The sequence below is a fragment of the Bos mutus genome, chromosome 1 (assembly GCF_027580195.1).
Source record: "Bos mutus isolate GX-2022 chromosome 1, NWIPB_WYAK_1.1, whole genome shotgun sequence".
Classification (NCBI taxonomy): Eukaryota; Metazoa; Chordata; class Mammalia; order Artiodactyla; family Bovidae; genus Bos; species Bos mutus.
In genome coordinates this window covers 151334174-151361176 of record NC_091617.1, presented here as the reverse complement: position 1 = coordinate 151361176, position 27003 = coordinate 151334174, and the positions used below count along the sequence as shown (strand labels likewise).

Here is a 27003-nt window from a genome sequence, read left to right as displayed (position 1 = left end):
CTGGGGGAAGCCCTGTGAGAAAAGGCTGAAAGACACATCGGTTGAAGATGTGTTGAAAATGTGTAAGTAAATGTACCGAAAGTTTTTAGTTTAGTACTGATTGCCCTTACATCAAGAACTGGGGAGTTCCCTGGTGGTCCAGTGGTTAAGAGTCCGCTTGCCAGTGCCGGGGACATGGGTTCGATCCCTGTTCCAGGAAGATCTCACCTGCTGTGGGGCAGCTAAGCCCGCATGCCACAGCTACTGAAGCCTGGGCACCCTAGAGTCTGTGCTCTGCCAGAGAGGCCACTGCGAAGAAAAGCCCGTGCACCACAACTAGAGAAAAGTATGTGTGCAGCAGCGGAGACCCAGTGCAACCAAAAGTAAATAAATAAGGTTTTAAGAAATGGAGAACTGCACTTCTGCATTTTACTAGATACAAATCAAAAGAATTCTTTTCCTTTTTAGGGTAGACAGTATAAAGATTATGCCCAAACTGAGGGAAACTTAGGTGAGTACATTGATATTTTAATTTTGTTGAAACAACTTCTACAGGATGTTCATATGTTCACATCAACATAATAGACGTATATCTTTAAGAGAATTTATTCTTTGCTGTTCTTTTTCACTAGAAATTAAAAAATCCTTTGTTAAATAGTTTTAGCTGACATTTAGATATTCTTAACATCTAACAGATTCAGGTATTTTATCCATTCATTTCTTACCTTTCCATATCCATTTTTGTCTTTTCCCTTAACAGTGTTGATTCATTCCAAAACAAGGCACAAAATATTAATTTAAAACTTTTTTTTATTAAGAATTTGACATCTGCACTCTGTGGTGTAGTCAACCTATTTCTGTCCTGCAAGATTACTGTGATGCCATTAAAGTCCACATCTTCTGGCCACTTCTGTTTCAACGTCAGCAGAGCTCTATAATAACACGGATGCACTCCTGTGTAAGGACCAGGTGAGTTACTGTGTGTTAAACCATTCTGTATGAACAGTGGTAAGCGTGTTGCCTTACCACTGAGGGATGCCAAGTACAATGGAAGGCTTATGTCTCATTCTTATATACTGTTCAACTCTACTTTTGTTTAATAGAGTGGAAAAAGTTAATACTGGGATTTGGATACGAATGAATAATCTTGGTGATTTAATGAAATTGAAGAGCATTAGATTAAGGAAGAAATAATATACTTGTTTATAAATACAAGCATTATAGTACAGAAGAAAGAAAAAGGTGTAATATTTTGTCTACTTAATAAATAGCTTGTTATTACCTAGAGGAAAGAAATAGAATTTTTATTCCAATAGTTTAAATTGAGGTATAACATAGTCAAGTGTAAAATTTAATGAATTTTTATATATGAAAACATAATCTTTTAAAAAATAAATTTGTCTTTAAGCGGTTCTCATGCTTGTGAGATAAGTTTGAAGAAATTACAGCAGCTTGAACTGATGGAAGATATTGTGGATTTGGCAAAGAAAGTTGTGGTAAGATATAGAATGTATATCCCACCCCCCTATTTCAGGAATATAAATATTTATATGGTATCAGGCCCATGCTACTAATTTATAGTGGCTAACAGGAATGGTTTTAGTTTTGGTTAACCTGAGTTTACTTTGCCAACAAAGGTCCCTATAGTCAAAGCTATGGTTTTTCCAGTAGTCATGTATGGATGTCTCAGAGTTGGACCGTAAAGAAAGCTGAGTGCTGAAGAATTCATGCTTTTGAACTGTAGTGTTGGAGAAGACTCTTGCAAGTCCCTTTGGGGACTGCAAGGAGATCCAACCAGTCCATCCTAAAGAAAATCAGTCCTGAATATTCATTGAAAGGACTAATGCTGAAGCTCTGGTATTTGGCCACCTGATGCAAAGAACTGACTCATTGGAAAAGACCCTGATGCTGGAAAAGATTGAGGGCAAGAAGAGAAGGGGACGACAGAGGATGAGATAGTTGGATGTTATCACTCATTCAATGGACATGAGTCTGAACAAACTGGGAAATAGCAAAGGACAGGGAAGCCTGGCGAGAGGCAGTTCATGAAGGTTGCAAAGAGTCAGACATGACTGAGCTACTAAGCACAGCACAGCACAACCTGAGCTTATTCTGCTATGCAAGAGTTCATGCTGTATATTTCAGAGGTTAGGTAGATGGCTGTTTTCATGGTTCTGAAGTGACATGATGAGAACTAGGCTGGCTCCATTTCTTTAAAGAATAGAAATTAGAATTTGTCACAAATGAAAGTGTGCTCCTGGTTCACAGAAACCTTTGTCACAGGTTCTAAAAGTGACAGGTTCTTTCTTGTAACATAAAATCATGTCATTGTCACCACCACCACAACAAATATTTTTTCTTTGGGATAAACTTTATCATGTCAGATTTGAGGAGTTATCTGTGTACTACACTGAAAGGTTTTGTGTTTTTTTTTCCCTTGAAAGCCATTAATAACTTTTCTTATTTCATTTGGTTATGGGGCCAAGTGTTTTTCTTGCAAATTCTGATTGCAAACTTAAATTTAGAAAGGGCATTCTGATATTTATTTCCTATAGATAATCCTTTGCAATAATTTATATAAGCCAATGAATTTTATAAAAAGATTTTTAGGTGTAATGAACTTTAAAATCAGTACATCTAAAAGTTACACTAAATCATTTTATTATTAGAACCCTGTGTAAGACTGTTTCTGACTTGATTCAGGGTCCTTAAGAGGTCAGTTGGGCATAATACTGCTCTGGGAAGTGGACTACTGGTACATACGGTGGTTTTTAGTTGTTCAGTTGTGTCCAACTCTTTGCGAGCCCATGGACGGAGGAGCCTGGTGGGCTCCTCCGTCCATGGGATTTCCCAGGCAAGAATACTGGAGTGGGTTGCCATTTCCTTCTCCAGGGGATCTACCTGTCTCAGGGATCTCCTGCCTGGCAGGCGGATTCTCTACTACTGAGCCACCTGGGAAGCCCTGTACATACAGTAGTATTCCTAAAATGTAGAATTTTTTTTATTCACTAGAAAATTAAAGTATAATTGGCCAGATAAAAAAAATGTTTTTTTTTGTTTTGCAGAATGATACATTCTTTATCGGAGGCTTATTGAGAATTGGCTATAAAATAGAGAATGTAAGTGTCAACATGAGAATCCAGCACTGTGAATAAGTGGCAGTTATTCATATGTAGCATTTAGTCGTATGGATTTCTATATTTTGCCTAAGCAGTCTCCTTATTTGGGTGGTTTGTATCATTTTCATTTTTTCCCCCCATAGCTTTTTTTTTTTTTTTTTGCAATTTGATTGTTTTTTCTCTTTTGTTTATCTGTCATATATTCTCTTCCAAATGAAATTACTAGGTCCCTGGTGTGGACATTTTTCGGTATATGATTACTGGATAATCTCATTTTGTGGGATCTTGGTTGCTCGGCCAGGGATTGAACCTGGGCCCTCAGCAGTGAGGCTGCAGAGTCCTAACCACTGGACTGCCAGGGAATTTCTGACAGATACATGTTTCCCTTAAGCCTGACACCAGCACTGATAACTCCACTATTTCTGAGGTCTTTTCAGACATTAGAAGTATGATAACATTTCTGTGAACCCTTGACCCTTGATGAAGGTCATCGCACTGAGCGCTTATTTGTCCAGGCATGCACTCCTCTTGTTGTATATATGCTTATTCTTCTCTCTGCCAAAGACCATTTAAAATACATAGTACCTTTTGTGAACCTTAATCTGTACCTTTAATTTTGAGGTAAGGATGGAAGTCCTAGTGTAGATGAGACCTGAGAACCCTCGTTCACCTTTGTTATTGGACTCTCCTGCTCCCCAGGGCAGCCTCTGGCCAGGTTGTAGACCTCAGCTTCCTGTTCTGTAATCACTGCAGCAGCATTTTGAGCTCTGAGGGTGGCCTGAGGTTCCCTGAAGATGTAACATATGTGAGTCTATGGTCTCTGTTAACTTGTGCGCTGGGGTCTAGCTATTCTAGGTTGCATGCCAGAGTAATGAAAATATGTTTTCCAAGTTTTTATTAAGAATATGAAATGCTATATAAGAGAAATTTATAATGCCACATGTAAACTTATAATTAATACATAAATCACATTTTCACCCCTCTTTTTGAAACAGAAAATCTTGGCAATGGAAGAAGCTTTGAATTGGGTGAAATACACAGGCGATGTAACAATTTTATCTAAATTAGGAGCAGTTGATAATTGTTGGCGTATGTTAAGTATTTTCTTTACTGAATGTAAGTATAAATGCTTTAAATTGTTACTTGACTTAGTTTTATAAAGGTATTATTTTGGAAAGTAGAATGCATGGCTATGTGATTTTGTGTTTATCTTAGGATTTTTAAACATGTTTTTTTCTCTTGTGCATAAGAGAAAAGACTGGATAAGAGAACTTTAACCCTGTAGTTAATTTTATTTTGTATTTCCTATATTGATGATTTGTGTGACTATATATTTTTTAAACATCCTACCAAGTGGATGCTATGAGTTATTATATATAATAACCAAAGAAAGACTCCACACTGGGGTTCATGTATTTTCATTCATAAGAGAAATAAGTAACTGAGCTAAGACCATAATTTTCATTTTTCTGATGAATCTGTTACTTTGAGGTATGATGAAACTGCCTTATATATTTTTTACCTTGTGAAATATTTTTCTCTAAAGCATTTGAATGTTAGCAGTGTTCTTATCAGTCAGTTCAGTTCAGTCGCTCAGTCATATCCGACTCTCTGCGACCCCATGAATCGCAGCACGCCAGGTCTCCCTGTCCAACACCAACTCCGGTAGTTCACTCAGACTCACATCCATCGAGTCAGTGATGCCATCCAGCCATCTCATCCTCTGTCGTCCCCTTCTCCTCTTGCCCCCAATCCCTCCCAGCATCAGAGTCTTTTCCAATGAGTCAACTCTTCACATGAGGTGGCCAAAGTACTGGAGTTTCCGCTTCAGCATCATTCCCTCCAAAGAAATCCCAGGGCTGATCTCCTTCAGAATGGACTGGTTGGATCTCCTTGCAGTCCAAGGGACTCTCAAGAGTCTTCTCCAACACCATAGTTCAAAAGCATCAATTCTTTGGCACTCAGCTTTCTTCACAGTCCAACTCTCAAATCCATACATGAACACAGGAAAAACCATAGTGTTTTTATAGGGATCTTGAAACAGGAAGTACTTGACTCTTCAGTTGATGGTGACTGATTATTTGCCATTTCTGCTGAGTAGAGGGCATACTTTGTACTCTTGACCTGGGTGTTAGAAATTAAGCTTAAATATGAAGACAGGTTTTCCTGATATTTATTAGATGCTGGGCTGTATTACATGAGTAGAGGTGGTTCTCTTTGTTGTTTTGGAAGCCTTTAATTATAGGCTAGATTTTATGGTGAAATTAGACGACCAGTATCATGTATTGGGCGTCTGTTGTTGGACTTGTTTCTGACACTTTCTGTGTGCTCTTTTCTTTATAATAGCCCTGCAAGGTAGCTGCTGTGATCCTATTTTAGAAATGAGTAAACTTTGAGAGGTTAAATGATACTGCTTTCGTCTGTTAAGTAGTAGAACCTAAATAAGAAGTTAGGTCTCTCTGATCCCAAAGTTCAGGTTTTTGTTCTATAATCTTATTCTGTCCCCATCATCTTCTGAAATTCTTCAGTGTTAAGTTTTAGGTACTACTTTGCCTTGGAAATGAATATGTTTGGCTGGAGGCATAATTATAGTTTTGTTGCAATAAAATTATTTACCACTTATTAATAAAATCTTTTTTATAGAACAGCTTAAAATATAGAAAATGAGGTCTCGTAAACTTTTAACATAAATGTTGGTTATTACCTACTGCGTTTGAATTATTTATTACATTTTTATGAGAATGTTTCAAAAAATGTCTGATTTTGACTTGAGAGTTATAATGTTGAAATAAGACGTTAAAAAAATTTTTTTATATTAAATATATCTTAGAAAGTAGTTTCCCAGGCTTTTGTTTTCAGAAATTTTAGTTGAACTTTGTGCTGGGTACACTGTAGCTCAGTGTTATTAAATTGACTTGAGTAATTATGAGGCCTGATTGGAATGTGTTAGGACAGAGCACTGTTACCTACAATTAGAACTAGAGTAATAATAAGCTAGAAATAAGGTCAATTAGCTTCATGGCAAGCAATGAATCCAATGTTTTCTGAAACAGTTTATCAGTTGTTTAACTTTACAGACTCACATACCTAGCCTAAGAGTGAGAACATTAACAATACCAATTTTTTTAATACATTTTTTCTCACTCTCTCCTAAAAATAACATTTAGACAAGTATCACATAACTAAAGTTGTAACAGAAAACTGCAGTTTGCTTGAAGAATTTAAAACTCAAAGTTGTGCGGAGTGTCTAGAGGTGAGAATAAATAATTATTTGTAAGTATATTTTGAGATTTGTTTGTTAGAACTTTTATTAATATTCAGGGGAAATTTCAGTATTGGCTCAGATGGTAAAGAATCTGCCTGCAATATGGGAGACGTGGGTTCGATCTCTGGGTTTGGAAGATCCCCTGGAGGAGGGCATGACAACTCACTTCAGTAGTCTTGCCTGGAGAATCCCCATGGTCAGAGGAGCCTGGCAGGCTACAGTCCACAGGGTTGCGAAGAGTCGGACATGACTGAACAACTGAGCACACAGCACATCTGAATATAAGAAGGACTACTGTAGAATTTGATAACATATTTGAGAGAGGTTTTTAGTAAATTTTGATTAGAATTGGTTTTGGAAGAGGAAGACATCTTGATCAGAATTTTAAAATTTTTTTAATTTTAATTTACTTATTTTAGGCTGCACTGGTTGGGCTTTCTGTGGTTGTGGCGAGCAGGCTTCTCGTTGCAAACCACAGGCTTCAGTGCCTGTCTAAAGCAAACAGGCTGTACAGGTTTCAGTGGTTGCAGTGGGTGGACTTCAGTCGTTGTGGTTCACGGGCTCTGGAGCGCAGGCTCACCCGCTGTGGCACGTGGGCTTGGTTGCCCCTAGGTACACGAGATCTTCCCAGACCAGGAACTAACCAGTGTCCCCTGCCTTGGGAGGCGGATTCCCAACCTCTGGACAACCAGAGAAGTCCCAGAATTTTATGTTAAAGATTTTAAAAGTTAATTGAAAATTGAAGCTTGATTTTTTTTAAATTTAATTTAAAAGGCTTTTAATTAATTGAGAGAGTATGATTTTCTTTGGGACCAGCTTTATTGACATGTAATTCATATGTCATACAATTTACCCAGAGAAAATAAGATTTTAACAATCAAATTTTTAGAAAAGGATTTAGGAAATTATTTTTCCATTCATGATATAATCCAGTAAATAATAGTTTATTTTGAAAATTTGAATGTTTCCGTTGAAATTTTAGTTATAGCTATAGCATATTTGATTTCATGCCCTTTTTTCCTGCGTTTTGTTTTTATTTCATCTTTGCTAACTTTGTCACCTCATTTTTTGAGGGGCAGTTAGTCTAATCAACATTTTTTAAGCTCTTACGTTTATTGAATAGTATCACATTTTCTAGCCTAAAATTAAAATTCTGCCTTAAATCTATTTTTTTTTCTGCTATGCAGGCATAATGTATATTTAAGAGTGGACCTGCCAAATATGGTACACAGGGGATTAATGGTTCATATTATTCATAATGTAGTGGTTTTGTTTACTTTTTAATATTCTTTTTTAACAAAGTTAGCCCTGAGTCATTAGAGACAGGCTTCTTTAAATGTGTATGTCAAAATACTGGGTATTGAATTCTCGTTTTCTACATAAGTAATCCCCCAGATTATTTTTGACTTCTAAGATAAAAACCCAGAACCATTTTCCATAGGTTTTTGGGTTCCTGATTCTTTTTGAATGTAATTGATGACTCTTCTTTTACTTTGATTTCTCAGCAAGGAGAACTAATGAAAATGAAAGGAAATGAAGAGTTTTCCAAAGAAAGATATGATATAGCTATTATCTATTACACCAGAGCCATTGAATGTAGGTAAGAGCAAAATGGAATATTGAGACCCTTTCTATGTGGCAGATCACGTTACAATGCTAGTCAGTATGAAAGAAACACAAGATGAGGAACTGGAGAGTATCTTCAGTTTGCTGTGCAGAATGTTTTCTCACCCGTAGGTATAAGAAACATGAGGTGAACTGAATAGATGAACTTAAGTTATATAAGTTAAGCCTGTTAGGCAAAATTTTGAATTTGCTTCTATCCTGCCCCAATTTGTTCCCAAGCTTTCTAGTACAGGGTCATCTGTTTTTTCTTGGACTCATTTTCCCTTCTTCTAATTCCTTCCAAATTATTGACTGATAAGAAAGAATTAGTTACTAATTCTTTACTAATTAGTTAACTAATTAGTTACTAGATGTCACCCATTCAGGGATTTGTGCTTTCTATGAGGGAACTTTTAAAGGATAAAAGTTGGGATTGTTGAGAGAGTACATGTGTTCTGCCTTATCTTCTATTTGTCCAGCTGCTAGAATTTTGTAGCATTCTTACACGTGTGCCTCACTTGGTTCTTACTGACATCTTTGCTGGGCCACCTAATGCTGTAGCAGCCTTAGGAGGGTGTGCTGTAGACAGCTACGCTCTTTCCAGATGTACCCATCGCCACAGGGAATGAGTGAATCTAGGTAGCAAACCACATTTGGAAGGTTGCCTGTCTGCTCTAGGAAGAGGTGGAGATAATATAGGTGAAGTAAGAGGTGGAAATAAGAGGTGGAATAAGATAAAACCAAATGGGACAAAGCTTGAAGTCACACTGTTTAAATTACGGTTGCAGTTTACAGATGTCCTTTGTCAAGGTGGTACAGTTCTGATTTACATAGAAGTGTTCTGTCCTCTTCAGTGACAACATGCTTGTAGTTCGCTAGATTTTAATGTCTCATTTGATCCTCTCAGCAGCCCCAAGAGCGTAACAGAAAAAGCAGAACTTTTAGTCTTCATTTTGAATACAGAGAAGTTGAGTTGATTTGAACAAGCCCTTCAGGAAGTGAAGGAACCAGGACTTAGCCAGTTAGGACTCCAAATCCTATATTCATTTCTGCTATGCCAAACAGATATGAAGATTTTGAAAATTTTTTCTTGCCTTATGATTTCTGTGTTATGTTCTTATTTTAAATGTAATGTTCTTCACTGATGAAACACTATTTTTTTAAAGGCCTGAAAATCACCTGCTTTATGGTAACCGAGCTCTTTGTTTTCTTCGTACTGGACAATTCAGGTAAATTGCTTAGAGTGCTTAATCACTCAGCTGTTATGCTAAATACCTATATTTGAGAAATGTTTCTGTTTGCAGTTATGCCAGAAAATCCTTCAGTAGTTCTTTGGCAGAAATAGTTAAATGGTTAAAGAGAGCTCTGTAGGTTTTATATATAAAAACAGCAATGACAGAAACTGATTTTTTTAATAGAGTGGATAGCATATGCTTTGCATTATTTTAAGCACTTGAAGTAGGTTATTTAATTCTCAACAGCACATTTAATAGGGCTTCCCAGGTGGCTCAGTGGTAAAGAATCCGCCTGCCAGTGCAGGAGATGTGGGTTCAATCCCTGGGCTGGGAAGATCCCCTGGAAGAGGAAATGGCAACCCACTCCAGTATTTTTACCTGGGAAATCCTATGGACAGAGGAGCCTGGCGGGCTACAGTCCATGGGGTTACAGAGAGTCAGACACAACTGAGCGACTTGGTGTATTTAATAGGTTAGATAATGTTATTTTCCATATTTTACGTGTGGATGAACTCATACCATTAGTAATTGTGAATTTCGTTCTACCCTGCTCCATTTTTTTTCAAGCTGTGATGTAGTGATGCCAAGATTCAAACACAGCTCTTACCTGATGATGCATAATCTATGTTTATAACACCTATAATATATTACCTTCTTTTGCTCTTAGCTAATCTGTATAGTTCTGGAACAATTCTTGCTGTATTTGTTTCTTCTGTATAAGTATGACTAAAACTAAGTAAATGTCCTTCATAAAGAAAAGAAAAGTTTAATGATTTAACTATGGGAGTGAAATTGTAATTAATTCTTAGTTCCTCATGTTGAAGTGAGCTAGTATTTATTAGTTGAGAAAGATTGTTGACAGCGCCCCCATGATTTTATTGTCTCTCAGCTTACAGTTTTTAGAACTTAAATATTAAGTGTGAGTGTTGAGCAGTGTAGACTGTTAAATTTAACTGTGTCTTACAGGATTCCTTCTGGAATACATCCATTCAGTAGAAAAATACTAAAAACAAACTAAAAAACCACGTTAGAGACTGGGATCCTCAGAATAAAGCTGCGTAGGCGTAAGGTCCTGCTTAGTTATTAGTTATAATTCCTATTTGCATCTTGCCTTTCTGTTGCCCAAAATAAAAAGAGAATACCTTGCAAGTTATAGAATTCTCACTATATATGAAGAAAGAGGACACCAGTTTCTCAGGGGAAACTGTTTTCCTGATGTTTGGTTCCGGAAGAAATTTCTTCTATGATTTACAAGTAATATGAACTGAGTGATGGGGTAGAGAACAATCTCAGCAGCATTCCTGTTCAGAGTAAAAGAAACACACCCCGAGAGTGCAGTTTTGGTTTTCATCAATAGTTTTTGAAATTAAGATTCTTGTAAGAGCAGAGAGTCTGCTGTCAGTTGTTTTCCAAGGAGAGTACTTGCATTGAAGTGTGGGAGGTGGGAGTGGGGAGTATGGTGTATTCCAAGTATACAGTTTTCAAAAATAACATTTATGTTTTTCTTTTATTATAAACAGAACACTTTCTCATGGTAGAAAATTTGGAAAATACAAGAGTTTAAAAAGAAGAAAATAAAAAATCACCTCCTCGGAGAATACCGCTGTATTAACGTTATGCAGCTTTTAAATGGCTTAAGCCGTGGATAACCGAGGCTATCTAGTCTAGAGGAATGGATGGGCTTGACACAGTCTTCCATCAGTACCACTGTCCTCAACTGGTTCTGGCAAGAAATGGGCTGCACATGTCTTTAGGTTACTGCCTCTGGCTAGGTCCAGACTTGCAGATATCCTGTGCTGTTTAAAGGCCATTCTGTATGTTCTTAAGGTGAATAGGTTGGCTGGCAACTTGGCTAGCCTCTTGTGAAAATCGAGGCGCCTATCTGAAACTTCAGAGTGGGTCGAAGGTCATCCCCTCTGCATAGGGGATCCCTTGGAGCTGAGAGGCAAATGAGGGGTTCTGCCTTCTTTTGTGAGTGTTAAATGCTAGACACTCAAGTAGGAGCCTGCTGAAACTCTGTTCTGAAGGAGGTGCATCAAAGCCAGGTAGCCTGGTGAGGTCAAGGTCAAGATCAAGAGTAGGGTTGTGCATCCATCCTTGTACCTCCCAGCTGACGGTCTAGCTTTGTGGGTCAACACCATAGCAGTTTCCTGTAGAGGCAGGTCAGCACCATTTCCTTGTTAGGCAATCACCAGTATGTGCTGGATGCTTGTTTAATGTCAGAAGCATGATGCCACCCTGGTTTTACTGGTGTTTGCCACCTCATTCACTATATACATGACTTGCTCAGTAATGGAGGGATAATGTTTCCTGAACCTGCAGTGCACGTAACTCCTTATCAAGTGAGTAGATGATATGACTTCAGAAAAGAACACACTGCCAGCGATTCAGATGTGTCCTTGACCTAGGAGGACCCATGCCATTTAGCTGAGTTACCAGGGTTGAGAGGTGTTGAAGCCCTCGTCTCTGAGGGCTGGTAGATCTGTCATGGGAATCTGGCTGAGCAGCTGAGGGTGAAGCATATAGCCTCCCTGGCACTGTTTTGAGTGCTTTTCCTGTATTAACTCATAAAAGCCTCCCAGCCCTGTGAGATAGGTGCTGCTGGGTCTTTCTTGATGAGGAACCTGAGGCCCGGGCGGTTAAGCAGTGTCCTCAGATACTCACTGGGTGGGTGTGAACCCAGGTGGATGCACAGTCTCTACGATTAATCACCATGCACAGGTGATGATAGGCTCAAACAGCAATGTGAAAGTTGAAAAAAATTAAAATAATGATCTAAATAGTCAATAAACATGATTATCCTTACAGGACATGCAGATTAAAAACTGTGAGTCTCTCTTTCATACCCATTAGATTGGCAAACATTTTAAAACCTCATAGCACCAAGTGTTTAAGAGGACGTGGAACAAAGGAAACTTTCATACTCGGCCGGAGAAATGTGTAAATCGGTGCAGTCACTGTGGAGAGCCGTGTGGCAAGGTGAAGACGTGTACTCTCCTGCCCGCTTCTGGGCTACCCGAGAAGATGTGTGCAAGCCTTCATTAGAGCGTTATGGTTAAGAGTAAAGAAATGGAAACCACCTAAAAGTCCATCTATAGGGAATGGATAAAATGAATTATGGTATATTCATACAATGGAATGCTGTGCAGCAGTTAAAATGAATGCAGTGTTGAGTGAAAAAGCAAGTTGCAGAATGATTTGTACGGTATGATGCCATTTATGTGATGTTTTGAAATGTGCAAAATGATACGCATATGCATAATTAATGCATAGTATGTATTAACAGTGACTTTGAAGTGCACGGGCGTGTTAAAATACCAATGGAGTGGCTGTCTCTGGGGAGGGAGGGAGGACAATGGATTGGAGCTGGGAAAGATGGTTCACAATGGATGTCACCTGTGACAAACCTGGCAAGAAGATCTGAAGTAAATATGGCAAAATGTTAAGGTCTTGCTAAGCTGGTACATGGGTATTGATTATGTTAATGTTATTCTCTGTACTGTTACGTATATTTGATACAAAGTGTAATTAACAATGCACATAAGATGAAACACCAAGCATTAGGATAAAGTAAGTGAAAAATAATCTTGAAAGGGGAGAAATACAAATATTTTAAGGCCGGTTTGGCTGGGAGCCTGAGGTGAGGTATTTGTGGGGAAAATGTTTCACTCAGAAATGGTCAGCGTGGTGGCGGAGGTTTTAATGCCACGTAGTCAGTTTCTAAATCTGACCACCTTTGGGTGGATACAGGTGAGGCCAAGAGCCAGTCAGAACCCTTACCATTCTCCAGAGGTGTGCCGCTCCAGGAAACCCGGGACGGGGCTGGGGTGAGGGAGGGGAGGGCAGGCTTGCGCTCCCTGCCAGCCTTTCACGCTGCGCCTGTGGGCGGTGCATCCCAGAGTGCCTGGCTGGGATGAGATGTCCGTTATCTTCCGGTCTTCTATAAGTCCCCGTTTTAAATAGAATTTGAGAGGTCGAGGGCATCTTAGAGTGATGCTTTTAATTGAGGTAATTTGAAATTTTCAGATTAGAACAGAATCTAGAAAAAGCAATCAGGCATCTATAGCCTCTGTGGTTGCAATAGTTATACAAGGTAGATGATTAGGGTTACTGTTTAATTCATTCTCAGTGGGACTCGCGTGTGGAAATTTGAATTCTTTGGTGGGATGGAATAAACTGTGTAATAGGAAATGTAATTGGAAAAGGGGAAAGCTTAGTCTTGGATATTTTAAATTTACTTGGGAAGAGTATAGAATTTTAAAACTTGGTGTTTACTCTGATCCTTTGGTATTTAACTACACTTAGATGGTATTCCCTTCTATTAGCTCCCAACTTGTGAATAATATGAGGCAGCTAGATTTTAAATGATTGTGTGTGTGTTTCTGAACACACGTGTGTGAGGTGTAAATCAAGTAAATTGTATGTTTTTGTGAGAATTTTCAAAAATCTTAGTGTATGTGGGGCGTTTTTAGTGTATTGGTTGATGAATTATTCCTCACTCTGTTCTCTTACTTGTATGATCTCTATTTTGCTTAAAAAAAATGCTGAATTTGCTTTTGAAGGAAATAGTTACTTTATCAGTCTTATTTGAGGTGCACCCCTTTTTAAAACACAGTAACAGATGCACATCATAAAAAATTAAAAGAGAACAAAAGGATAAACTGAAAACTCTTGCCCACCTGAGACCCCTGCCCTAATCCCTTTCTTCAGATCCTTATGCATTTCAGTAATATTTTATGCCTTTATGAACACTTACTACTTTGAACCAGATGAAGTTGCCATTTTTATAAGTCAGAATAAGGCATTTTCATTTGGTTCAGTATAATGTATGTGTCTTTTGTTTTAACATGGATAAGAGCATATTATACACTCTGTTGTACATCTTGCTTCTTTTAATATTTAAATGTTGGAGTTGTTGCACATCAGTGAATACTGACATCTACCCCAGTTTTTATTCATGGCTGCATAGTGTTTTACTGTGCATTAGTTTGTATTAGAACATAGCTTATTTCCAGTTTAAAAAGTTAGCTAAAACTATGTAATATCCTTTTATGTTTAACACTCCGATTCAAGTATACATAGATATATAGGATAAATTCCTAACAAGAATTTATTTTACTTGGATGAAAGAACATACGTAATTTTACTTCCAGACACTAACTTTTGATTTAAAATGTATGTGTGATTAATAGTCACTGCATATTTGACAGTAACTGACCATTCCATCTGAATCCTGCTTTTGTTGCTTCATTGTGAGATCGAGAAACTTGGGGACTAAAAATGTTATTTCTTTATGATCTGGTCAGGCCCTGAAAGTGACGATTTGCCATAAGGGGGAAAGATGATAAGTCTTCTGGGCATTCAAAGTTCTCACGTACGTAGGTGTTGTGGTTTGAGAAAGTCAGTTAATAGCATCTCCTTCCCCTCCCAAGTCCAGAACTATTACTGCACATTGAAATCACTCGAGCTTTGAAGAAATCCACCCCAGTTACCCCTCCAAGTTCTCATTTAATTGGGCATCGGGCTTTTTTAGAAGCCCCCCAGGTACTACTAATGTGCAGCCAGGATTGCCCACTGGTCTAGAGAGAGTGTGGGCTGACATTAGAAGGGGAGCTGGGACTGAGCTTTGTGGGACAGAGAAAGTGGCCGATGAGAGAAGGATGAAGCTGCACAGGAGACTCCTACGAGGTTCGCCAGAGAGCTAGGAGGAGAGTCAGTGTAGGATCCTGGAAGCGAGTGAGAGAGTGGCCAACAGGGCCTGTTGCTGGGAAGCCCTTTGGAACTTGGGTTTAGTTCTATGGACACCTTCTAGTCCCTAGGGAGAGCTGTCAGCGGGAAGCTTGGCACAGATGCCAGGCCTGAGTGGGCTCAGAAGTGAGGATGAGGAGATGGAGGCAGCCAGCACAGGCAGCTGGTGAAGGCATTCAGGCAGAGAGGATGGGAGAGTTTTGCCATTGTATTCAGGTGATTTTGGCTGCAAATAATAGAGATCTCTTAATTCAGCTGGTTTAAATGGGGAAGAAAACTTACTTGATCCAAGAGTTCCAGAAGACGGTCCTAGGGTTGTGTATGTAGTGACTCGACAATGCCATCAAAGACCTAGTGGTTTTTTTCCAGCCCCACCGTGTGACTTGGACCTCAGACTGCCCACCCCCTCAGGATGGCAGGAGGGCTTCTGTAATTCAAATACCACATTGGACATTACACCCTCCCGCAGAAGGGTGACTCTTGCACTACGCAAAAGAAAAACTGTAATACACATATTGAGAAGTGTACAGTTCATAAGTGTGCAGGTTGAATTTTTCAGATGCAAATAACCATACCCAGCATCCAGATCACAACCCCAGTACCCCGGAAGTCACCCTTGTTCCCCCTCAGTCACTGCCCACTTCCTCCCCCAGGATAACTCCTGACTTCTGACACCATAGGTTAGTTTTGCCTGCTTTGTGCAATATAAACAGAATCATGTGATACGTGCTCTTTATGTCTGGTTTTCAGCATTGTGTTTGAGATCCATGTTGTTGCATGTAGTTGTGAAGTGTTCATCTATTGCATGAATATACCACATTTTATCCATTCTATTGTTGATGGGCATTTGGGGGTTTCTAGTACTTTTACAGATAGTGTCATTGTGAACATGTCTTCATTTCTGTTAAGTATGTAATAAAGGAGTGGCATTGCTGGGACAGGAGCGTGTGCTTATGCTCAGCTGTGCACATAATTTGCACCGTGGTTGCATCATTTTACACTCCTGCCAGCAGCACATGAGAGTTTCAGTTCCACGTCCTCACTAACACTTATTATTTTGTGTCATTTCATTTAGACATTCTGCTGAGTGTGTGGTGATATGATGCTGTGATTTTAATTTGCATTTCCTTAAGTTAATTTAGGAGGTTTAAGTTGAACATTTGTTTATCATATGCTTATTGACTACTCAGATATCTTTTGTGAAGTGCCTGTGTTGAGTCTTTTTTATTTTTCTCTTTTGAGTTGAATGTTTTATTAGTAGGTTTTTAAAAAATATTCTGGATAGGAGTCATTGGTCAAAATATGAATATTACAAATGCCTTCTCATGCTCTGTGGCTTGCCTTTTTTGCTTTCTTCCCATGAATGCAAGTAGTAATTTTAATGTACTACAATTTATCAATTTTTTTCCTTTATGGTAAGCACTTTTTGTGTTCTGATTATAATCTTTGCCTACTCTGCAAAATATTCTTTGTTTTCTAAAAGCTTGACCGATTATTGGTATTTAAATCTCCTGTCCATCTGGGGATCCCCAGGTGGCGCTAGTGGTACAGAACCCACCTGCCAATGCAGGAGACATAAGACACAGGTGTGATCTCTTGGTTGGAAAGATCCCTGGAGAAAGGCATGGCAACCCACTCCAGTATTCTTGCCTGGCGAATCCATGGACAGAGGAGCCTGGTGGGCTACAGTCCATGGGGTGGCAGAGAGTCGGACTCAACTGAGATATGCCATGATCCGTCTGGAGGTGTTTTTTTGTATGAGATAGGGGTCAAGGTTCATGTGAATGTCCAGTTGACCCAGCCCTAATATTTTTTTCTTCTGGCCTTTGTTTTTGGGCCCAGGATCACCCCCCTCCCCCACTCCAGGGCCAGCCTTGGTGGAGCTGCTATTCCCAGGGCAAGAGAGGGGGGCTCCCCCTGCCTCTGAGGGACATGGCCAGAGTAGGGTGCCTCGTTGCACCCACCCTCGCCTTCTTGTGGAGCCTGTGAGTGGAGCTCAGACTGCTTCTTGCTGCTCCCTAGTCGTGCTCCTCTTGAGGTCACCCAGAACCTGGTCTTCCCTGCAAGCTCAGACTGCTTCCCAGCATAGCCAACCCCCCTCAGCCCTGCCTCTCCTTGCTTCTTGGGCCCCTGTTTGGGAGCCCTCCCCTGGTCTGATCCTCTCCCCCAGCTTCACCTCTGCCCTGAGGCCTCCAGAGCAGCTCTGCTGAGACAGCCCCTTGGTGTCTCTTTCCTGTGCTGGAGACCATAGGCCTCTGCCCTGTCCTCCAGCCCTCACAGGCCCTCGGCCTCTGACTCAGGAACCCTTGCTCTCCCTGCCCCTCCTCTCTACCTCCGGGATGTCCACTCTCTGTCCCCCAGACTCTGTGCACGCTCTGTTCTCTCTACCTGGGACACTTTTTCCCAGCATCACAGGGCTCCCTCCCTCCCTTTATTAGGGTTTCAGCACAAATATCACCTCCTCCTAGAAGCCTGCCCTGACCCTTTTTCCTGATAATCGACTCTCTCCACCTCATTAGCTTTCATATGGCTTGGAAATCACTTGTTTTTTTATTTCCATATTATCTGTCTCCCACTGGGATATTAGCCCCAAGAGGGCGGGGCTGTGTCCAGTTTGTCTACACTGTGTCCATAACACGGCGCCCGTATGCCCATATGTAGTAGGTGCTCAAGAAGTGGGTGGGTGGGTGGATGATAGAGGAGGAGGAGGACTTTTGGCTTCTCCATTTGCTTGCAGGCCTCCCCCCCAACCCTCCAACTTTTTTGTGCTGCTGCCTCTGCTCTGCCTCCGACGTGTATATGGAAGACACATTTACTCACGCATTCGTTCACTCAGTGTTTGAACGTATAAAGAATGCATCAGCATCTCTGCGTAGCAGGCTCTGCACCACTGCAGGGATATGGAAGAGACCCCTCAGCTGACCCAGCCCCATCTTTTCCCAGCGTGTTTTCTCTGTGCACTGCAGCGTTAGCTTTGTCATGCAGATCGGGGGACTTTATCAGGATCTGTAAGGGTCTGTTTCTGATTTCTGTATCCTCTTGTGTTTGTCAGGCCGTCTATCTTTAGATAGCTTTCGAATTTTATCTTTAAAAAAATGTGTATATGGTCTTTTAATAGGTATTGATGTTTGGTAGAATAAGTTACCTAGTTTTATTCTTTGTAATCCTTTTGTTTGTTTTTTGGTGGTCTTTGTAATCGGTCTTTAAGAGTGAGCTGTCCCCTCAGTTCTGGGTCACACCTGAACTGTGTATCCCTAGACCACTCAGTGCAGAGTGGGTTTGCGATGATTGGCTTAAACTTACTAGAAATTATCTCTAAGTCTTGGAGGTGGACCCTCACAACACGTGTCTAGCAGTCAGAAGAGGAGGTTAGCTGCTGGGTAAATTGCCAATAGTGTTTGCTTAGGGTTTGAGACATTTATTTATTTTTACTTGCTTTTTAAAAGATGAGCAATCTGAGCAGATTAAAAGTCAGTAGGAAGTTGCATGACAACATGAATGTACTTCATACCACTGAATTTTACATTTGAAATGATTCATGGGGTAAGTTATGTGTGTTTTACCACAATAAAACATACTGATAGGGTAAATTCCTGAAATGGAATGTGTGATTTTACAGGAGAGAGAAGGGATGATTGATACTGTAAGAATGGGTAGTTACATGGCACAAGTGGAGGAGTCAGCCACAGGAGGAGGAAGAAACTTTCATTGTAAGGGAGAAAAGTTAGGGCTAGATTGAGAGAGTTCTCTTTGATATGTTCAGTTTACTCATTGAAATAGGAGCAAAGCTCATCGGCTGAAAGGGAGTTGGCAGGAAAGGACCCAAGTTTTTTTTTTCTTTTGACCACTCTGCGAGGCATACGGGGTCTCAGTTCTCTGACCAGGCATCAAACCCATGCCCCCCTGCATTGGAAGTGCAGAGTTTGAACCACTGGACCACCAGGGAAGTCCTGGAAACGACATAAGATTTGAAATGGTCATTTAACAAAATTAGAGAGTAATTTGATCTAGAATGTTGGTTAACACCGTTGAAGGCCCCTTTGGGCCTTCCTGAGTAAGTAGTGCTCAGGAAGTACTGCTAAGTATCCTGAGTAAGTAGTACTCCTGGTGTGCTCTGCCGTGTTTTTTCTCTGGTAGTACTTGGCTCCCTACATGTGGTCCTGGAGAAAGCAGGAAGCAGGGCTCGTCCAGAATTGGGTTTTGCCATAGAGCAAGGTGTAAACATAGGGACAAAGAAGTATGCAGCTGTATCATGGGAATATGAAATGAGGAACCAGCGAATCTTAAGATAGATCAATAAGGAGGTTTAAAAAAGAGAGAAAATGGGTAAGCCAGTGAGGTGAGCACCCTGAGAAGCTAGTAGGAATAGCTGAATAAGTAGGATGAAAGGAGCTATGATATCAGGGGAAAGAGTGGGATGCCTGAATTAATGATTTTGGGCTCTGAACAGTTTTGAGCAGTGGTAAAGGGAGGGTGGTGGTGGGTGGCTGAGCTGGACAGAGGAGGCCATTGATTGTAAGGAAACTATGAGAGACCAGGTGTTAGACCTTAGTACTCGACAGTTTACAGTGTACTGTGCTTTAGCATAGTATCTGAAAACAGGAAAAACCAAAATTGTCATCTTAAAGATGAGAAAGTGACCCTAAACAGGTTAATTACTTCCTATCCGCCCCAGTGAGAGTTGGTGATGGCGCTGGACTTAACCTCATGTCCCAACTTATGCTCTGTCCATTATAGCTTAGCCAGTATGTTATGTGAAATATCTGGGACTTCTATTCTCTAAGATCAGAAGTCTTGCTGACAGTACTACATAGTACCAAAAAAACTCCATGTGAGTAATAGTAAGTTAGGGATAGGTGAGATGTAGATAGTTGTGTGCAGGAAACACTCCAGAAATATTGAAAGTAGCTATTCTTGGGTAATTGTGATTGTGACTCTGGGTGACTTTTTTCCTTTGTTTTGCTTTTCTGTATTTTCCAAATTTCCTATAATGGACATATATAGACTAAAAAACTAGATTGTATATGGAAAATTAAAGTACAAATAGATAAGCACTATATAATACCCTTTGAAAAATTTGATTATTTTATTTCCTTTTCCTTTAGAAATGCACTTGGTGATGGAAAGAGAGCTACCATTCTGAAGAACAATTGGACAAAGGTAGGTTTCTTTCCTGCTTTACTTTGGCTAAACAGTGCTGTACAACTTTTAAAAGTCTGTTTACAGGATATAAATCCCTAGTAAAAGTGCTGGATGAAATTACATGGAGCTCAGCAGCATGGCAGGGGAACCTTCAGTTCCATAATCAGAGAGGACCCGCAGCCCAGCGGTAAGGGCCAAGCATGTCTGTCAGGGACAGGCTGCCCCTAGAGCTCGTGAGCACACCTGAGTGGTTCAGGTGTCAGCATCCGCACATTGTGGAAGGATTAAGGACCTGACTGTGGAAAATGAGGCTTAAGACTCAGAAGGAGTGCCTGGAGACTAGCTTTGTAATCTTAAGGTGGGAAAGGATTTCTTTACATACATATGCAGGTCAGAGAAGGAAAAAACTCATAATTATCTCAAGCTTAAAGTTTTTTGTATGTTGGGACACCATAAATGAAATTATAGTCTGGGAGGAGATAGTTTGTCGTATGTAGAACAGAAATAACTTGATAGGACTTACATTCAAAATATGCGAAGAACAAAAAGAAACTCAGTAGAAAATGGGCCCATGAAATAAGCATTTCAGAGATGAGGAAACCTGAATGGGTGATAGGAAAAAAACTATTGTGCTTCCTAGTAATTAAAATTGTAAAGAAATAGAAACCAAGAGAGCCTAATAAAGAACCTCCAGATATACCCACATGTACACCCCACAAGTGGGAAAAACAGTGATATTGTTTGGGTTCTTCAAATTGGTGAAAGTTAGAGACTGATAGTCCTGAGTATTGGTAGCGTGTTTGCTAACAGGAGCTCTCGGTAAGCCTGTGGGGTGTGAGTTGGTCGCAGCCACCTTGGAGAGCTCTGCTGTGCCTGTGTTGTAATTGATTCCAAGGGCGTGTACTCCACAAACATTCTTGCCTATGTGTATGTGGTGAGACGTGCAAGCTTGGTCACTGCAGTATGGTATTAATGACACAGAACTGCAAATACCTGAGTACACATTAATAAAGCAGTGGATCAGTGTGGTATTTTCATTTAGTCAAAGTTATTACTGCGATCCCTCTGATCAGCCCCCTGTGTGCCTTTAGCCATGCCTCCCCTTTGCCCTCTGTCAGCCCTGTCTGCCTCGCTGTGCTCACGCGCACTAGGTCCACTCCCACTGCGTGCTTGCTCTTCCCTCTGCCAGGATCAGACTGCCTTTCCCAGAGCCCGAGCGAGCTCCCTTGCTTCCTTTCCTCCTCCACTGAGAGTTCTCTTCTCTGTGACCTTCCCTGAGCAAACCTGGTCCTTCCTAGACATTTGCTTATTTTTCTCTGCTTTATCTTTTTACTTCTTAGCGTTTAACATGATTGCATATATGTATGTTGTTTAAGTTGTGTTCTTATTTGTGTGTGCTTTAGTAATAACGTGAGCTCCGTAAGGACAGGTTTTTTGTTTGGTTCATTTCTGAATCACCTGCCTGAGAAGCTGCCCAGCACATAGCAGGCATTCATAGTAAATATTTTATGAATGAATGAGTTGAAATGAGTTATTGGCTACCAATAATTATAGATTTAAAAAACAGTATTTACATACTTGTTTTTAAACCAGAATGAATAGAATCATAGACTTTTAGAGCCCCCAAATTATGATTCAGATAGCCTAGGAGTGTATCTGAGTCTGGGGATTATAAAATTCTCCAGGTGAATTTCTGCATCCAGATATTGGAGTCACTTCTTAAATGCCTTATTTTCTAGATTAAGAAATTAAGTCCCAGAAGGGTAAAGTGACTTACTTTCTGTAAGGTGTCATTGCAAGTACGAGACAAAAATGAACTGAGAATCCAGCTTTAGATAGGCTTCTGTTTGAAGGTGATCTGTTTGTTGCCGTTTTCATTATGAGTTGCTGTTGTAGTTGAAGCATAATCTTTGCTGATCACTGAACTTGGCATTTGGCAGGTGCTATGTAAATTTACTTACAGAATGAATGGATGCTAGTGTTCATAATACTGAAACTTAGACCATGATACTGATTTTCCAGAGGTAACTTGCTAGTTCAGTCTATTATCAACTTAGAAAAAGTATACCAAAACTTTCTTTAAAAAAATTAGTAATTAAGCAGGGTATAATGTTCAATGCAGATGTTTAAGCCTGTGTTCTTTTGACTCTTTTTTTTTGCCTGTGTTGACAGGTCTGCTCTTTTTCCTTTGTAAATAATCTTTGCTTTTCCTAGGTGTTTGAGGATCTTCTCACTGTCTTTAACATTTGGCAATTTTATTGCAAATAAATTGTATTGTCTGGGAGGAATTTTCTTTAAATTTATCATTCTTGGGATAGCTTGGTTTCTAAAATCTGAGGATTCATGTCTTTCAGCATTTCTGGAATATTTTCACCCTTAGCCATTTGAATGTTGCCTCCTCTCCAGTTTATTCTTGCAAAACTTCCATTAGATAGATGCTATATATGTATGCTATCTTTCATACGTCTTAAATCAAAACTTTCTCAATTACATTGAAGACTTTATGTAGAATGTTTATTCCTGGTTTAACTTATCAAACAAAATATTCATTCTTTTTTTTTTAAGACTTTTTTAGAGCAGTTTTAGGTTCATAGCAAAATTAAGAGGAAGGTCCAGAGAAGTTTTGTTAATTCCCTGCCCCACACTTGCATGGTCTCCTCCATTATCGGCATCCCCCAAAAGAGATATCCATCTGTGAAAACCGATGAACCTACGTGGACATGTCATAATCACCAAAAGTCCATAGTTGGTCTTAGGGTTCACTCCCTAAGTGGACTTTCTGTGGGTTTGAACAAATGTATAATGACCTGTGTTTCACCATTGTGGTTCATAGAGTATTTTCACTGCCCTGAAATCCTCTGATCTGCCTATCCATCCTTCCTCCCAAATTGTGGCAACCATTGGTCTCCTTACTGCGCCCATAGTTTTACTTTTTCCAGAATGTCATATAGGTGGAAACATATGATGTATAGCCTTCTCAGACTGGCTTCTTTCACTTAGTAATATGCATTTAAGTTTCCTCCATGTCTTTTCATAGCTTGATAGGTATTTCTTTTTAGCACTGAAAAATATTACATTGTCTGGATATATTACAGTTTATTCACCTCCTGAAGAACATCTCGATTGTTTCCAAGGTTTGGTGGTTATGAATAAAGCTGCTATAAACATCTATATGCAGGTTTTTGTGTGGACATACATTTTCAGCTCCTTTGGGTAAATACCAAGGAGTGCAATTGCTGGATCGTATGATAAGAATATGTTGTTGTTGTTGCTTTTTTTGAAAACTAAAAAACTTATGGTTGCCAAACCGTCTTCCAAAGGAACTATACCATTTTGCATTTCCACCGGCAGTGAATGGGAGTTCTTGTTGCTCCACGTCCTCCCAGCATTTAGTGTTGTCAGTGTCCTGAATTTTGGCTGTTCTGATAGATTCGTAGTGGTATCTTATTATTTTAATTTGCATTTCCTTGATGACATGAGACGTGAAGGATCTTTTCATATATTTATTTGCCACTGTATATCTTCCTTGATGAGGCGTCTGTTAAGGTCTTTGGCTCATTTTTTAACTGGTGGTTTTCTTATTTCTTAAGAGTTCTCTGTATATTTTGGATAACAGCCCTTTATCAGCTGTATTTTTTGCAAATATTTTCTTCTTCAGAAGGCAAGATCCGAGCTTGTCTTCTCATTTTCTTGATGTTTCTTTCACAGAGTGTAAGTTTTCATTTTAATCAAGTCCAGTTTATCAATTATTTCTTTCATGAATCATGCCTTTGGTGTATCTAAAAAGTCATCACCATACCCGGTGTCATCTAGTTTTTCCCCTGTGCTCTCCTCTAGGAGTTTGTGGTCTGTGATCTATTCTGAGTTGATTTTTTGTCTGGATTCATTTTTTTGCGTGTAGATGTCCAGTTCCAGTATCATTTGTTGAAAAGACTGTCTTTGTTCCGTTGTATTGTCTTTGTTTCTTTGTCAAAGATCAGTTGACTGTTTATGTGGGTTCCCTTATTTTTTTTTTAATTGGGAATTTTTTGATAGTTGCAAAAGTTACTTGTGTAGGTAAAAAACACAACTCCCTAGTACTATTCAGAAAATTTCAGTATTCAGAAAATTTGCTAACTGTATATTGAGGTCATTTATCATTTTGTTTTACCACAAAGGAGTGCTCATTGAAGGCTATTTTAAACTTAAAAAACCAAAGTAGACTGTACAGGGTGCATTCTTTTATCAGAGTCCATTTATGAACCTGAGTCTATTGAGTCTAGGATATAAGCCTGTATAGGTGGGTAGTCTGTAGATTTCTGTGTGAGGGTGGGCCAATTTTTCTTCCTTTTTTCCAGATAGAGAAAACTGGTACAATGTCAGTTGTCCTAAACATATTTTAATTTTTAAATGATATATTTTTTCATTATTTTTCATTGAGGTATAGTTGATTTATGATTACTGTACATACTTTTAGGCTTAAGAGATGTTGAATCATTGTATCCTAAAGAGTGAGAATTTTTACAGTATAGTCACTGAATATTTGTTGGTATTTCTGTGTGCATTGTCTTTTGGTGTATTTATACAGGATACAAACCAATAGCCTCACAAATGTCCTCAAGGACTTTTTAATATTGAGGAGTATGTTAGGACTCTCTTCGTTTGGGAGTGACAAAACCAACTCAGATTTGGCATAAGTGGAAGAGGGAAGTTATTGGCTCATGTATGGTTGGATGGTAGTTCAGGCATGGTTGGATCCAGATCTGTGTACACGTTATGTTTCTCAGTGGTGCTTCCCTGTTTGTATCACTTTTAGTCTTTTCTTTCTTTGTTCCATTTTACCTAGATTTTTATTGCTGTGTCAAGTCCACAAATTCTTCTGTTATGTCTAATCTGCCTTTATTTCCATCTAATTTATTTTTCATCTGAATGCTGTAGCAGTCATTTCTAAAATTTCAGTTTGAATATTTCTTATATAATTCATGTCTTTACTTAATATATTCTATTTTTTCCTTAGTGTCTTGAACGTATGAAATATATTATCTAGAGCTGTTTTAATGTCCTTGTCTGCTAATCCTGTCATCTGTGTCATTTCTGGATTGTTTTCAATGGATTGATTTTTCTTTTCATTATAGATCACATTTTCCTTCTTTGCATACCTAGTAATTTTTGATTGGATGCCAGACATTGTGAATTTTACCTTGTTTGGTCCTAATATTTTTTTGTTTTCTGTAAATATTTTTGAGTTTTGTTTTGAGATGCAGTAAAGCTACTTGGAAAACAGATTCTTTGGAGTATTGTTTTAGGCTTTGTTCGGTGATATCATAGTGGTATTTGTTCTTGGGCTAATTTTTTCTCCACAACTGAGACCAAACTCTGTTGAGTACTGCACTTAATAACTCCCACGAATTATGTTTTCCGCTCTGGTTGGTGGGAACAGGAATTACTCCTGGCCCTATATGAGTGCTGACTGTTGTTCCTTTTAGTCTTTTCAAGTGGTGCTTTACCTGGCTTGGGTAGTTGCTGCACATGCATGTACTGATTGATACTCAGCTGAAGACTCAAGGGGGACCCTCTGAAATCTCTGGAGTCCTCTATCCAGCTCTGTCCTCTCCGGTCCTGTGCCCCGTGAACTTGTGCTGCCTTGGCTTTCCTGTCTTCACTGAGGTTGTGGTCTCTCCCTGGGTTCCGTCTACCTGTGCTGTGGCTAAGAAACACTCCCGCAGTAAGTGGTAACAACCAGAGAGCTTTCTGTGTTTCTCATCTCTCAGGAATCACTTTCTTCTGTTGCCTGATATCCAGTGTCTAGCAAACCTTTGTTTCATGTACTTTGTCTTACTTTTAAGCAAGAGGGTATATCCAATCCTTGATCTATTTTGATCACAGGCGGCAATTAGAGAATAGGTGCTCGGCTTCATTTTGAAACAGTGGGAGCCCCAGACTGGTATCCTAGTAACTGTTCTGTTAACGTTTCTAGTGGAAAGTTTCTAGTAACTTTTCTAGTGGAAAGAGAGCTTCTGTTAGTATTTATATAGTATAACTGGGGGGTGCCTCAGACTGATCCTAATTGAGCCATGTGCCCACCTGTGGTTCAGTTACTGTTAATGGTACATATCTGTTGGCCAGTCTCCTGGGTCACAGCTTCACTTCTTCCCTGCCAGCCCTTGTTGAGATGTGGGCATTACTACGTGGAGTAGTGACGTGATGGCACGTAAGAAGGAAGAGATACTAGGCAGATAAACAGTGTGTGTGATAGAGAATGAGATAATGTCACAGAAGAGCAAAACTGTCGTAGTTCAATTCAAGAAACTTTCTGAGATACCTTTCATTGAAGCTTCATTCAAACAACTTCAGCACAGAGATCTGAATAAACTCCCTTCTCATCTGATAGAAGTTACACTGGGTTTTACAGAGCTTAGGGAAAAGAACCCAGTAGAAGATGGGTGGAAATGAAGTGTTTTCTATAAATTTAGTAGGTGAGGTTTATAATCTCCCATAATTTCCTATGCTGTGATTTTTTTTTTTTAATGCCGCTATATAAAGTTTGAGGTCAGTTTATGCTTAGTGGATAGAATTTTGGTCTTGTAGCATAACTGTGAGATCTATCTTCCTGCCTTTGGAGGAAAAGCAGAGTGTAACCAAATGCTGAATTGGGGGTCATTGAGCTGAACCTGAAGAGCCTGCTTAGGAAATGCTCTGGACCTCTCCGGTTGGGTTGGTGCAGCAAAGTGGGATTGTATATGCACCAAACCTACGTCAACATAGGTCTGCTGGTGGTTTCTTGCTGCTTTTAGTGAAAAACTCATCTTTCTTAAAAGGATCATTTATTTCTGATTTCATATTTTCTAATAGAATCAGAATGTTCTTTGTAAAATGTGTAGTTAAAGAGGAAAGAGCTCTGGACCTGGAGTCCTAAGATCCAAGTTCTTTG

At 39.5% G+C, this 27003-nt stretch overlaps 1 protein-coding gene across 13 annotated transcripts in view; it reads left to right on the top strand.

The window, feature by feature from the left end:
• The window catches only part of TTC3 (tetratricopeptide repeat domain 3), a 129788-nt gene that overhangs the window by 13361 nt on the left and 89424 nt on the right, over positions 1 to 27003 (top strand). For 8 of the 13 annotated variants that reach the window (XM_070377423.1, XM_070377454.1, XM_070377427.1 and 5 more), the window contains 9 exons: positions 448 to 490; positions 798 to 948; positions 1388 to 1475; positions 3045 to 3098; positions 4094 to 4214; positions 6266 to 6351; positions 7869 to 7963; positions 9135 to 9197; positions 20057 to 20111. In XM_070377423.1, coding sequence (XP_070233524.1) covers positions 448 to 490; positions 798 to 948; positions 1388 to 1475; positions 3045 to 3098; positions 4094 to 4214; positions 6266 to 6351; positions 7869 to 7963; positions 9135 to 9197; positions 20057 to 20111 — 756 coding nt within the window. Of the gene's footprint in view, positions 1 to 447; positions 491 to 797; positions 949 to 1387; positions 1476 to 3044; positions 3099 to 4093; positions 4215 to 6265; positions 6352 to 7868; positions 7964 to 9134; positions 9198 to 12185; positions 12409 to 20056; positions 20112 to 27003 lie in introns of those variants that run through there. The other 5 variants (XM_070377477.1, XM_070377472.1, XM_070377449.1 and 2 more) reach the window with 4 other exon arrangements.